At 43.8% G+C, this 14,740-nt stretch overlaps 1 protein-coding gene across 1 annotated transcript; it reads left to right on the top strand.

The window, feature by feature from the left end:
• Positions 1 to 1,784: 1,784 nt before the first annotated feature.
• On the top strand, positions 1,785 to 13,953 carry LOC141271631 (uncharacterized). Its single transcript, XM_073681674.1, has 3 exons — positions 1,785 to 1,903; positions 4,183 to 4,433; positions 6,569 to 13,953. Exons 1-3 carry the CDS (start codon positions 1,785 to 1,787, stop codon positions 7,048 to 7,050), a joined length of 852 nt encoding a protein of 283 aa, XP_073537775.1. The 3' UTR covers positions 7,051 to 13,953.
• Positions 13,954 to 14,740: the final 787 nt, after the last annotated feature.

The raw sequence follows: 14,740 nt of genomic DNA, 5'->3' as shown, positions 1-14,740 counted from the left end.
CTGTGCACTGAGTCGCAGGTTTCTTTTGCACAGGTGCCGGGAAGTGACAGTGACTCCCCGGCGCCTGGGCACTAGAAACCTGCGGCGCAGTGCACAGGCAGACGGGGCCGGGATGAAGCAAAGCGCACTCTATGTGAACTCTATGTGAGCAGCGCTTTGCGCATGCCCGGGAAGTCATGGAGCACAGTGCACAGGACCCTGTGACGTGCAGGGGAGGGGGGGGGATATGATAATTAAGCATACAGGCAGGAATTTGGGGGAATAATAATCACATAGGCGGGGATTGCTTGGCGTCCCCCGGAAGCCAAGCCTGTACAAAATAGATTAAAGCGTTTTTCTCTGCAATCAAACCTCTACTATGGGCCATACAGGTGTGTATAGATTTACTTTTCTATACTCTGTATGGCATAGTAGAGGTCTGATATCTTCAAAGTGGTGACAGATTCCCTTTAAAATGAATATAGTTCTTTAAAGTGTACCAGTCATTTTATTTAGTATTATTTATTTTACTCCCTTAGGCTATGTGCCCACGTTGCGGACCTGAAGCATATTTTTTACGCTTCTCCCTGGCGGGAAAATCGCATGCGGATATTACATGCGGTTTTCCCGCCAGGTAGAAGCGTTTGTGAGGCATCTTTGCATGCATTTCCGCATGCGGGTTATCAAGCACTTCTCCAAGCATCACTTGGAAAAGTGCTTGACAACTTGTTCAGAATGGTAAAAAATAAAAAAATAAACTTTATACTCACCTTCTGATGCATTCTCTGCCCCGTCCGGAGTCTTGAGCGGCTCACGCTGTTGTGTGCAGGACCTGCGGTGACGTCATTGAGTCATGTGGTGGGTCACATGACTCAATGACGTGGCAGGTCCTTCAGACAACAGCGCGAAAAGGGAAAACATCAGAAGATAAGTATAAACTTTATTTTATTCTTTTTTTTTACAGGTTCTTTGGTACCCAGGTCTGGATGAGAGTCTCCTCTCATCCAGACTTGGGTACCATCCGCACATTGATTCCGCTGCGCTTCCGCAAAATTAATGAACATGCTGCGGATTTTTGACCGCAGCATATACGCTGCGGAAAAATCCGCAGCATGGGCATTGACATTGCGGAATCCCATTGGGGACCATGGGGTGCGGATATACATGCGTTTTTCAAGCGTTTACGCTGCGGAAATTCCGCAGCATATACGCTTGAAAAACGCTACGTGGGCACACAGCCTTATATAGCGCCATTAATTCCACAGCACTTTACAGACATTATGGGCACTGTCCCCATTGAGGCTCACAATCTAAATTCCCTATCAGTATGTGTTTGTAGGAAACCGGAAAACCCAGAGGAAACCCACACAAACACGGGGAGAACATACAAAGTCCTTGCAGATGTTGTCCTTGGTGGGATTTGAATCCAGGACTCCAGCGCTGCAAGGCTACAGTGCTAACCACTGAGCCACCATGCTTTTTTTTGTTAAATATACAATAGGCACTGCAAATAGCTTGTGATCGGTGGGGGTCTGGGTCCTGAGACCCCCCACCAATTGCTCAAAACGCCAATCTGAAGTTCGCTGCTCTTGTAAGCAGCACACGCATAGCGCAGTGCATGGGGTGAATAGTAATCCTATGGGTCCACATACTCTGTGTACATGCTGCTTACAACAGCAGTGCAAATCACATACAAGCGATCATGCGACCACCCACTTGCACTGGAAATAAGGATTGCAATTTATTTTAAGGGTTGTAACAGGTTCATTTGAAAAACTGTACTGTACAGTCAGTATGACGCCAGTATGGCGCCCATGTTCAACAATCCGCAAACTAACCCCATAATGACCAGTGTACCAGGGGACTTTAGCAATTCTTCATACAGACTTATGGTCTATGTGAGATTGAAGCTTGCCCCTGCCGGGTACAGACTGCACTAGTGCATGTTACTGGCAGCTGTTGTGCACACAACTTGTGGATCTGTGACCGGCAACTTTCCGCAGGTGTCCACTGCTACCAACATGTTCATATAGGAATTAATTTTTGATTTCTTTAAAACAATACTATTCCAGAACTTCCACAGGAGAGGCTGCATGTCTTACCATCCTGTCAGTCTGGGCCAATGTCATCTTCTGCTGAAGCTTCCTGGCTGCTCCAAGCTGTGACTTCAGGGCAGAGAGGACACAGGGATAGCATTCCCTGTCTACAGTGTCCATTTTAGGACATGATCAGATATCAAAATCAAACATCAGAATGATGTCAGTTTGAGGCCTAATACCCTGTCTGACAAGTGATCCTGACAAGTGACTTTGATGAGGGACTTTTACAACTATAATAATAATAATAATAAAAAAAAAAAGTAACTGTTCGCTGATGGGACTTGAACCCAAACTTCTAGTGTCCTAAATCCAGTGCACTAACCACTGAGCTATAAACTTAGTTGTTAAAATCTGGGAGTTCTATTTGGTTATATGATTTTCAGTGCAAACTTGTCTAAAATGCATTGGGACTTATGCACAGACTGCAATCAAGTCAAATTCAAATGATGTTTGATTTTGATGTGTGAGTCTGATGTGTGACTTTCTTCAAACATCAGAATCACAATGACTTTTAGTCACCCTGAGTATTTTCATGGTTGATGTCATAAGACAAGAAAAGCTATCAGTTAGTATCACTTGACTGGATAGCTTAATGGTAAGGCATCAGCCTCTGAAACTACAGTGTTAGATTTCAAATCCCAATAGGAATAAGATTTTTTTTTTGTAATTATGCCTATTTAGCACACAAACTACAGGGGTGTTTTACTTTTAATATCTATAGCTAACATTCTGATTGTCATCCTAACGTGTTAAGTTTCAGACATGCTGTCTATTTGCATGGTAAATTACATAGTCAAAGTAAATTGGGAGTTTGCAGTCAGTTCTTGGGTGGATGGAAAGAAAAATTTACAATAAAGAAATTTTATCATTAGACCCCGTTAAGAAATTATGCAAATATAAAGTCACTTGGAAATAGATATGTAGTAAATTAGTGCATCCCGGAAGTGCGGAAACGCTTAAAAACGCATCCTGGGCATACAGCCTAAAAGTCATTGTAATTCTGATGTTTGAAGAAAGTCACACATTAAAATCAAACATCATTTGAATTTGGCTTGATTGCAGTCTGTGCATAAGTCCCAATGAGTTTTAGACAAGTTTGCACTGAAAATCATATAACCAAATAGAACTCCTAGGTTTTTACAACTGAAATTATAGCTCAGTGGTTAATGCACTGACTTTGGTATGCAGAATTTTGGGTTCAAGTCCCATCAGCGAACAGTTACTTTTTTTTTTTTTAATTATTATTACAGTTGTAAAAGTCACTCGTCAGAATCACTTGTCAGACAGGGTATTTAGCCTCAAACTGACATCATTCTGATGTTTGATTTTGATGTCTGATCAAGTCCTAAAATGGTCACTGTATCTGTCAGCCAATCACAGATGTGCTTATAAAGCAAAGTCTGTGATTGGCTGACAGGCAATGAGGTACAAATGTCAGTGTGCAGTGCCTATAACTTTATAATGGTGTATGAATGGATGCACTGGAGACCCCCTTATAGTGGTTAGGACATGGTTAATGCCCTGCTTCAGGGATCTCCTCTCCCTCCCAGCACCCCCCCCCCCCCCCTCTTCTCATACTCTCAGATCAGAAGCAGGGCACAGGCAGGTCACCTGTCAGCAGCAGAGGGAATCACAGCTTGACTCCCTCCTCCCCACAGCTCTACACATAGATAAGACCTGTAGCAGCATTAACCCTTAACAGGTGAGGACAGAGGCCCATTTCATCATAATCTTGTGTACTGTGCAGCAGTGTGGGGGTCTGCCACTCCTCTTAAGTGTTAATGCTACTGACAGCTCTGTGATGGATCTCATGCATGACTCACTGATACACAATGGTACACTGATAACATTAGCTAGGCAGCCCATTTTATGACCTAACAGACCAGCCCATGGGGCATCTGTGTCACCCCAGGAGTCCGGTTGCCACAGTTGCATTGCCTCCCTCACAGCGGGTGATGCCATGCCTAGTAGCAAGGAGGGGTCCCCTAATCCGGTTTACCAGCATACAACACTTTCCTGGTTCCAGACCAGAAAGGGAAACTCCTCCCCTTTACACTGGAATCTGGAGGCGGGGTTAGTAAGAGTGAGTTGAGAGGAGTTGAAGACATGAGAGCGACGAGGAAGGACCTGTGGAAGGGAGCTGTGTACAAGCTCGCCCCAGGGAGAAGCGCAAAGGAACCGGACACCGGCGTCTGAGGTTGTGGGGCACTGAAGGCCCAGCAGCTAAATCCGGAGGGCAGGAGACTGCAGGTCTCCTGGCCCCACCAGACGCCCGGCGGCTCAGCAGCATCATAGGGCCCAGCACCACCAAGTGGGAGCGACATTTACAGAAAGCCCAAGCTGCCTGCCATACGGGTGAGCACAAAGACGTTTTACTCAGGGACGAGGGCTGCAGCATAGCTTCAAGCAGCAGGGCCAAAAGAATAGAGCAGAGGGAAGGCCTCCAACTCCACCTGGCGAGGTGGATCCCCAAGTTGCTTCCAGGTCGCCCTGACCTCCACTACCAGCTAGTACCCGTGCCCCGGTCTGCTCTGACAAACTGCAAGTAAAAATAGAGGAAACCGCCATTAATTTGTTGTCTGGTCATTATCTGCACCCTCAGCCCTACATTACACCGCACCAACATCTACCTCCACAATTCATCATATATTGCCCTGGAGCTAAGCTCTGCCTGTGGAGAGCTGAACCAACTCTGCTGCGTCACCATCAGCTCCAGAGGATCTGCACCGCAGCGGCAGCTCCATATAGCCGCATACCACAGGTGGCGTCACGAACATTACTCTCTAAAAACTTTATTCCCCTTTTACTTTTCCTTTAATTGACCGTCCTGGGTCACGGACCGGGTCACTGCCACTGTGACATCCCCAGCACCGACCGGCCCGGCTACCGAGTACCCCACGGCCTAGGGGGCGCGTCACATCTGCCCGATAAGACAGATTAGCAATCCGGGCCTGCATAGGTACAGTCTATTGCTCCAAAACTTGGAACCTCTCTTTGTAGCTCTCTCCCTCTAGTCCTCACCAACCCAGGGCCACCGAGTTCAGGTCTGGGCCCCTGACTCGACTGCAGTAGCTTATTCTTGCATCAGGTGTGGAGGCGAGGGGATCTCTGGGATTCTCCACAAAATAGAAGCTTGGGATCAAGTGCTTCAGCAATACACATTCCCTGGGCAGACCATATAGTCTCATCTGAGAACTCTCTAGCAGAGTGGTCTCTTCTTTGAGATCGTCCTCAATTTTTCTTGTTTGGCTGTGTACTCCCACTGCACATCTCTCATGTTCATTCCCAAATCACAAAGTCTCAACTTATCCGCCAGGTCTCTTAACCAGGGCTGTGGAGTCTGAGTCTGTGTCCATTTTAGTGGAGTAGGAGTCGGTATAAAATGGACCGACTCCAACTCCTAAAATATATAATAAATTGGGTACAGTAGTTCAATGCAGTTTGTGGGGAATATTTTTTCATAAGAATTTGGGAAAGTTATGAAATGTCTTATAAATGTCTGTCCTATTCCTGATCTAAGGGTCTAGACTTTTAGCTGAGATGAATCTGTGCTACAGTAAATTTATCACTTGAACATGAGTCATGTATGGTGGAGTCGGTGTCATGGAAATTGAGGAGTCTGAGTAGGAGGTTTGGCTTACCAACTCCACAGCCCTGCTCTGAACCACTGAACATGCATAGTGCACATACTGGTAACTAGTTGAGGGACAGTTCTCTTTCCTTTGTGTTCTCCGGAGGGTCAACTCTGAGAACATTCCAGTGATCCTTAAAGCTCTAGACTAGAATAGTCCTTTCCTCTTTGTCTCAACCACCTCCTCAGGGCCTGCTTCATCCACCCTTCTTACCTCCGCTACATCTTTTGAGAGGAGGTCCATCAGAAGGTGAGTATAATGTATATTTTTTATTTAAAATTCGTCTCCTCTTCTCCAGACCCGGGTACCATCCGCACATTGAATTGCTTAATATCTGCATGTGCACATGTACTCATGCGGATATTAAGCGATTCAATGCAAGTCAATGGTGGCAATTACACTGCGTTTCCGCAAAAATAATGGACCTGCTGCGGATTTTTCCTCAATGATAATCCGCAGCAGAAATTTCTGCAGCATGTGCACAGCACATGCAGATTATCATTGGGGACCATGGGGCACGTATTACCAAGCGTTTTCGCACCAGAAATTCCGCGGCAAAAACGATTGAAAAATGCATAGTGGGCACGCAGCCTAAATGTGAACTCTCATACTCCATAGAATTCAATATAATTAAAAATTGGTGGTGTTCTACTACCACCTAGTGGCGTTTCCTGCAATTACAGTTGCGCTCTAATAGTCACATTAAAAACAACCCATATCTTTGCTATATTGGAGTTTAACCTGGTCATTGAGTGATCGCATTCACATAGATATTAAATCACATTGACCACAGAGGCATATTTGTAGACCGTGCCTGATGGCTAAATAAAAAATAATTTCCAACCTTGCCGTCCCTAGAGAGAAGAAATTCCGCAGACATATTGAGTAAACTGGCACAGAAGAAGTTGAAGAGAAATGCTGAGCTGCCTCGGAGAGTATGGAAATCAATAACCCACCCAACACTCCTTGACAGGTACTTCGGGAAGGGAGCCAATGTCCTCAATTTCTTTAGCAGAAGACGCCACCATCCTAGGCCCAGTGCACCCGGTCTCCTACTGGCCTGTGATGTGGAAGGGACTCGCTGGGGAGATGAACCTACAGCTCAACACCTGGTGGGACATGGACCATCTGGGGAGGGTCAGGGAGGTCCACAGCAAGAAGATCTTCCTGCTGCTCTTGCAGCGACACCATCACAGGGCACAAAGGACCGGTCAGCACAGACACAAGATCTGCAGTTTAAACGGACAGCAACCTCCAGCTTCTTCCCCGCACAGTACAGGAGTGGAAGAGAGAGAAATCAAATTTGTGTTTTCTCCATTAGCTGCCAGTTTCTGTCCTAAGACTCCGTACCTACCAATGGGATTGCCTCCTGTTGACACAGCTACAAGTCTCTTCCCCCGTGTACAGTGCAGAGAACTTGTATCGGAGATACTATACCGCCAACGTCTCAGCGACAATCCGCTCACAGAAGAGGATTAGTGAAGAACTGGTGAACCTGGCGATCCGGACCCCGGAGACAGCGGAGGGCTTTCCCGCTGCAGCTGAGGACCTTACTCATTCTAAGATGGCAGATTGGAGTTTCACGCCCCCAGATCACGGGTGCGTTGCTGACGACTGGTCTGGACCCCGGATCCTGGACACTCTGAGTCTGGCATCACTTATCTCTTATCGCATGCAGATGCCTTGTGGTCCCCTGATATAGGCTCTTTCCCTGCATTATTACACCCCTGTTCTCATGCTCGCTCAGAGGAAAATCAACAAGGTCACTCAGCACAATGTGAGACAATATGGAGGGAGCTTAGGGCCCGCATAAGAGCTATTCCAACCAGAGAGGACATGGAAAATGATGTGTCCAGGCTGGAGTCCTCCTATAGGGCTGAAGCAGCCTCTATAAGAGGAGATATGCAGCAATTAACAGAAAGAGTATCTGCTGTAGAATCACACACAGTGTCTATTGGGCAGCAAGTAACCACACATGAACAACCTATGTCTTCACATACATACCAGTTGGAATACTTAACAGATCTGATGGATGATATTGAGAATAGAGGAAGACGCAACAATATTAGGATCAGGGCACTCCCTGAAACAAACACCATAATCTGGATGAGACATTGCGCCATTTGTTTAATTCAATCTTGGGGGTACCTCTAGAAAATGGTCTAGAACTAGTCAGGGCTCACAGGTCCTTGGGCCCCAGATCCCCCGATGTTACAAAACCCCGTCATGTGATCTGTAAGGTCCACAGATATAAAAAAAAGGAAAGAAAGCATCCTAATGAAGGCCAGAAAGATGGACTCCATTTTGTACTAAGAACATATTATTCAACTAATGACTGACTTATCACATCACACATTACAGAAGAGAAAGGCCTTAAAACCATTACTAGAGGTCCTGAGACAGCAGAACATTCTATATTCTTAAGGATTTCCCTTTCATCACTCAGGATCCGTACATGTGGTGCGTTACCCTGGAGATATCCCTGCTTTTATTACACGACTGGGGATCCCTCATGTATCCATACCATCAATGGGCTGACCAGGCCTCCCAGGGGGTCCTAAATCAGATCTCAACAAAAGACCACAAAGAGTGACAAGGCGTAAACCCAGAGAAACATCCGGAAGGGGAAATACTGGAATATGTGCTTCTCCCTCCCCGGGTTGAACTGCTCCACGTGGATAAATTCTTCGGTCCATCTACCAGCCTTTAGTGCTGGTTCATATATTGGAAGCTATTGGTTCAAAACGTCTTCCTAACCTGGTTTTAGCAACAGGTTTAATCAATATTACAGCTAGTAACTCATTCATGGAGTTATTTGTTTGCTCATTGATAATTGATTCGGCAATATCGTGTTATTAATGGTGCTGGGATGGTGCAGGTCCGGGGGGCTCTCCGGTAGAAAGTCCGTTCTCTTAGTGGATTTGTACTCTGCTGTGCAGGTGCAGAACTTACTTCCCATCACCAGATTGTTCTTTTTCACTTGCTACATATAACCTAACTTATCGTATATATTTTTTTATTCCTTCTATTTCTCCCCGTTACTTATTTTTGTTTTCCCGTCTCCCATTTCCTCCTGTTTCTCTACTCTTCTATAATAATCATGTCTTCCATTAAAATAAGCTCGCTTAACACAAGAGGCTTTAGTGTCCCACAGAAACTATCACAAATTCGGTACTCTATGCATAAACAAAGAGTTCAGGTCCTTTTGTTGCAGGAGACACACTTTAAAACTGGACATACACCTGTTCTGAGGGATAGGTATTATTCTCGATGGTTTCACAGCACCAATCCGGATTCAAGATCTAGGGGCGTTTCCATAGCCTTACATAAGTCACTGGTCTACATTTATAGACACTCTCATTGATGATCAAGGCAGATTCATTTTTCTTAAACTTAAAATAGCGGACTCAATATGTACAATAGCAAATTGGTACCTTCCTAACAAGAATCAAATATCTGTATGCAGGTCTTTCCTAACATCTTTGTCTAATTTTGCAGAAGGCGTTCTCATTATAGGTGGACATTTTAACTTCACATGGAATCCCGCGGTGGATTCTTCCTCTGGAAGAGGTGCCGTTTCTCTGAGACAACTCCGATCGCTAAAGCGGGTAGTCCATGCCCTCAGGTTAACTGATGTCTGGCGCATTTTAAATTCTCAGGGTAAGGATTACACATATTTCTCTCCTGCTCATGGTTCATACAGCCACATAGATTTCATTGTCCATCTCCTCCCCAGTCCAGCGCTCCTAGACATGGAGAATGAATGAAAACCTCCTAAAAGATAATATTTGTGTATCAGAGCTGAAGGACTCTATTGATTTCTTTATACAGATTCATAAGTCAGATCACACCTCAACACCTGAGCAATGGGAAGCACTAAAATGTGTCATGAGGGGCGTTTTGATCAAGCATGGCTCCAGACTCAAAAAGGAGAGAACTTTGAGGGTTGATGATCTATTGAGACAAATTCACACACTCGAGACTTCACATAAAAAAACATTATCCCCCAACACTCTTGCAGACCTATCTAAATAAAGAAGTGATCTCAAAGCATTGTTAGACCAGAAATACTTAAGATATAGGAAGAAAACCAAAAACTTTTTCTATGAGTCATCAGATAAATGTGGAAGACCTCTCGCAAGATTGCTCCACCCTCGTTCAATGGCGACGTTCGTCCCATGTGTCAAGAAAAGTAATGGGGAAGATGCTCATAACCCTAAAGAAATTGTTGACAGATTCCGTTCATACTATGAGAAGTTGTATAATATTAGGGGACAATATTCAGACTTATCCACTTCCAATCTCACTAGCGGAATCAAGGAATATATACATCACTGCCCATGATGGATAGTCAGGCCTCTGAAACATTGGAAATTGACATTTCAGAGGAAGAGGTGTCAATCTTGCAATTCAGTCCACCCCCTCTGGTAAAAGCCCTGGTCCTGATGGGTTCACTCCGGCATTCTATAAATACTTTAAAACTCAACTGTCCCCCATTATGGTCAAAACCTTCAATTCACTAGATGAGAAGACAAGTTTTGTCCCCCAATCTCTAGCTCATATTAGTGTTCTCCCTAAACCAGGTAAAGACTTCACAGTCTCTGCTAATTATAGACCCATATCATTGATAAATGTAGACATTAAAATACTCTCTAAAATATTAGCAGAAAGACTTGCCCCCTTTTTGCCCTCTTTTATACACACTGATCAAGTAGGGTTCATTCAAGGCCGGGAGGCAAGAGACAACACAATAAAGACTAGGTTACTAATTTCTAAAGCTAAAAAGAATTCTATCCCTATCGGTCTTCTGTCGATTGATGCGGAGAAGGCCTTTGACAGAGTTCATTGGGGGTTTATGAAGGAGACTTTGCGTCAGATAGGCATAGGCCCACGTTTTCTACGACTAATATTTTCTTTGTACTCTGGCCCCACCACCCAAGTTAAGGTTAATGGGACTTTGTCTTCCCTCTTTGAAATTCAAAATGGAACCAGGCAAAGGTGTCCACTTTCCCCCCCTTCTTTACGTTATAGTGATGGAACACCTGGCTAATGCAATAAGGAAAAATAACAATATTCATGGGATTACAATAGGATCCAAAATGTTTAAAACAGCACTAAATGCAGATGACCTTCTCTATGTCTCTCGTCCTCAGATTTTCCTTCCATCTTTAATGAAAGAGCTTGGTAGATTTGGCTTTCTGTGCAATTTTAAAGTCAATTATTCAAAGTCTGAGGCATTGAATTTATCACTATCCCAGGAAGAAGTCAAGCAAATAATAGATAAATTTCCTTTCAGATGGAAGTCGGAGGCAATAAAGTATCTGGCCGTGTTCATTCCTTCTGACCTTTCCAAGCTTTTTGCTCTCAGCCACCAGTCGCTATTGGATCACACACAAAGATCTCGCGATATACAGTAAATTGAGACTATCATGGTTCGGAAAAATTAACACAATCAAGATGGATATTTTGCCCCGTTTTATATATATTTTGCAAGCTGTTCCCATCTCCCCTCCACGTAGCTTCTTCCGCAAACTACATTCAGCCTTAACTAGGTTTATATGGGGTAAACATAGATCTAGAATCGGTATGCAAACACTAACCTGTTCTAAATCGGCGGGAGGAGCTGGATTTCCTAACTTTAAAATGTACTTTCAGGCTTCTATCCTTGGCAGATTGCTGGACTGGCATTTCCATTCTCTAACAAAACAATGGGTCAACATCGAACAGGAAGGGGTGGACATTGCTCTAAAACATCTTCTTAGGCTTTTTTCTTCTGATATCTCATTGGTAGGAGAATTAACAAATCTGACTAAAGATGTAATTAAAACTTGGCATGAGGTTATAAAAAACACTATCCCCACAGAACACCCCTCTCACACCACTTTTCTCCAATCTTTCCTTCTCCTCTGGATACTTGCGCAAATCTTTTCTCGGTTGGAGAGCTATAGAAGATACCCGTCTCTTTCAGCTACTTGAGGATGGAAGAATACCGCCATTCAATGCTTTACAGGAAAAGATTCCATCCAGAAAGCTGTTATGGTTGGAATACTTACAATTGCAGTCATTCTTACCCTCTCACTCCATTTTATACCAACTCCTTTTGAGAGGTTGTTTCTACAGGAGTCTCCACCTAATCACACAATATCTTTATTATATAACAACCTGATCGGAAAAGGTACCTCAGGAAAATTAAATGGGAAAGGGAGTTAGGAGTGGACATACTTTCAACAGAATGGGAAAAAGGTTTTCTATTCACACACAAACTATCAGTCTCTTGTTATGCACAAGAGAAAAATTATAAAATGATGACAAGGTGGTACCAATACCCTATTAAATTACACAATATTTTTCCATCAGTCCGAGACACGTGTTGGCGGTGTGAAGTGGAGAGGGGATCTATGCTTCACATATGGTGGGCATGTAACAAGGTCAAACCCTTTTGGGAAAAAAGTTTTCTCAAATTATCATTTAATTACTGGGGGTAGGGTTGACAAATGTCCAGAGGTGGCTCTTCTCCATTTTATCCTCGTCAATACGGTCACAAAAAAAGGACATTTTAAGTTTCTGCTTAACTGCTGCTCGTACAGTGATCCCACGCTATTGGAAACTGCCTCAAAGTCCCAAAATCTTGAAATGGTACGATGAAATGGTTAACATCTGCAGAATGGAATAGCTCTCTGCTGATCATAATGGATGTGCTGATAAGTTCAGGAGGACCTGGCGTGTCTGGATTTTGTTTCAGGACTCACCAGACTTTCATAAGCTATTTGAATAATTACTGTCCTGTTGCGCTGGATCCGGATTGGTGCTGTGGTACACCTTGACGCTGGTAGGATGGCTTTTACGCTTTGATCAAAAACGGTGTTTACCAAGTATCCTACGTTATTTATATGCACTATTGCTTTTACTTACTTACAGCAGGGTATATGTTCATTTCGGTCTTAGGTTTTGTCTGTTTAATGGCCAGTGTGAACATGCTCCTATTTTGCATGCATACCAACTTATACGCCAGTTAATTTTTTTTTTGGTTAAATTTCAGGTTTCTGCATTTAGTGCAGGCAAGGGTGTGGCTTCCCTTTCTTTGAGCTGCACATAACATTTAGGCCGGTTCCACCACGTCTGGATATTTCCAGTATCGGAAAACCCCATACCGGAGATATCCGTATGTACATGTGTTGCACACATGAAGCGCATCAGGAGCACACGTACCAGCGCCTGGGAATTAGTGTATAGTTAGTGATGTTCCCAAGCGCCGGGTGCTGAACGCTGCCCTCATCATAGTCCCCTATTGGCGCTGTGATCAGTACCAGCAGGGGATAATGATGAGAGTCGTAGTCTGCTCCACGTGTCTCCACCTGTAAAAATAAGAAAAGGCACATCAGCTCTATGTTCACAGACGGAAAAATTAAGCATATCAAGAAAAGAACACTGTCCCTACTGTGAAACATGGAGGAGGCTCTGTTGTGTTCTGGGGCTGCTTTGCTGCATCTCGCACAGGGTATCTTGAATCTGTGCAGGGTACAATGAAATCTCAAAACTATCAAGGGATTCTAGAGAGAAATGTGCTGCCCAGTGTCAGAAAGCTTGGTCTCAGTCGCAGGTCATGGGTCTTGCAACAGGATAATGACCCAAAACACACAGCTAAAAACATCCAAGAATGGCTAAGAGGAAAACATTGGACTATTCTGAAGTGGCCTTCTATGAGCCCTGACCTAAATCCTATTGAGCATCTTTGGAAAGAGCTGAAACATGCCATCTGGAAACGGCAACCTTCAAACACGAAACAACTGGAGCAGTTTGCTCATGAGGAGTGGGCCAAAATACCTGTCGAGAAGTGCAGAAGTCTCATTGACAGTTACAGGAATCGTTTGATTGCAGTGATTGCCTCAAAAGCTTGTTTAACAAAATATTAAGTTAAGAAGAACCATCATTTCTGTCCAGGCCTATTTCATGAGTTTAATTTTTTTTCAAATTCCGTGGAAGCAGAAAAGCAATGTCTGACTTTCATTTGTTCATTTTCAAAGATTTTATTACTTTTGTCAGATTCAAGTAATTTCTGTTACTATTGTGGGTTTTTCTTTCATTAAACGAGGGGTACCAACAATTTTGACCACGTGTGTATGTATAAAAACAGAGAAATTTATGAACGTGTCTTATTTCAGAAAAACACCTGTAAAAAAAAAAAATAAATAAAAAATAAAAAAGGAAGAAAACAACTTTAAGGATTAAGGCAGCCTCTTTGGAGAGTGCTCGAAATTTCAATAAATTACAAAAAGTACACAGATCCAGAGTGTGAGAGCAGAAGTTATTTTATCTATCCTGACTCCATTTTGTTTTTGTACATGTATCTTCTGCTTACCAGAATGGAGTTTGAGTCAGTATGTGTGTGTGTGAGATAAGGAGTCTTTGGAATGTCTTTGTCTAAAGACTTAAGCCCCCGTCACACTAAGCGAGATCGCTGCTGAGTCACAAGTTTTGCGACGCAACAGCGACCTCAGCAGCGATCTCGCTAACTTTGACACTTAGCAGCAACCAGGCCCCTGCTGTGAGATAGCTGGTCGTGTCGGAATGGTCTGGACCATTTTTTGATCGTTGAGGCCCCCCTGGGTAGCATGCATCGGTGTGTTTGACACCTTACCAACGACCTTGTTGACGACACAGAAACACATAGGCGTGCATCATTATACAGATCGTTACGGGTCGCCGCATCGTTGCTGCGTCGTTGGGAAGATCTGACTGTTTGACATCTCACCAGCGACCACATAGTGACGCAGCAACGATCCCTAACAGGTCGTATCGTTGTCGGGATCGCTGTAGCGTCGCTTAGAGTGACGGGGCCTTTAGAGAAACCATAAGGAATAAACGAAAGTAGAAAGTGAGAGATTCCTAAAATTCAAAAGCTGGGTGTACAGAATTACCTTTAGCCAATGAGATGTATGCTAATGTCAGCACATATGTAGAGATAAGCTGAGCTAATTACATTGTTACCATGTATGACTATTAATAACCTATATAAGTGACCTATTGTGT

The sequence above is a fragment of the Phyllobates terribilis genome, unplaced genomic scaffold (assembly GCF_046119375.1).
Source record: "Phyllobates terribilis strain yellow unplaced genomic scaffold, ASM4611937v1 Scaffold_5__5_contigs__length_657084704, whole genome shotgun sequence".
Taxonomy (NCBI): Eukaryota; Metazoa; Chordata; class Amphibia; order Anura; family Dendrobatidae; genus Phyllobates; species Phyllobates terribilis.
The sequence above is the reverse complement of the archived record's forward strand: the minus strand, read 5'-3'. Positions and strand labels throughout refer to the sequence as shown.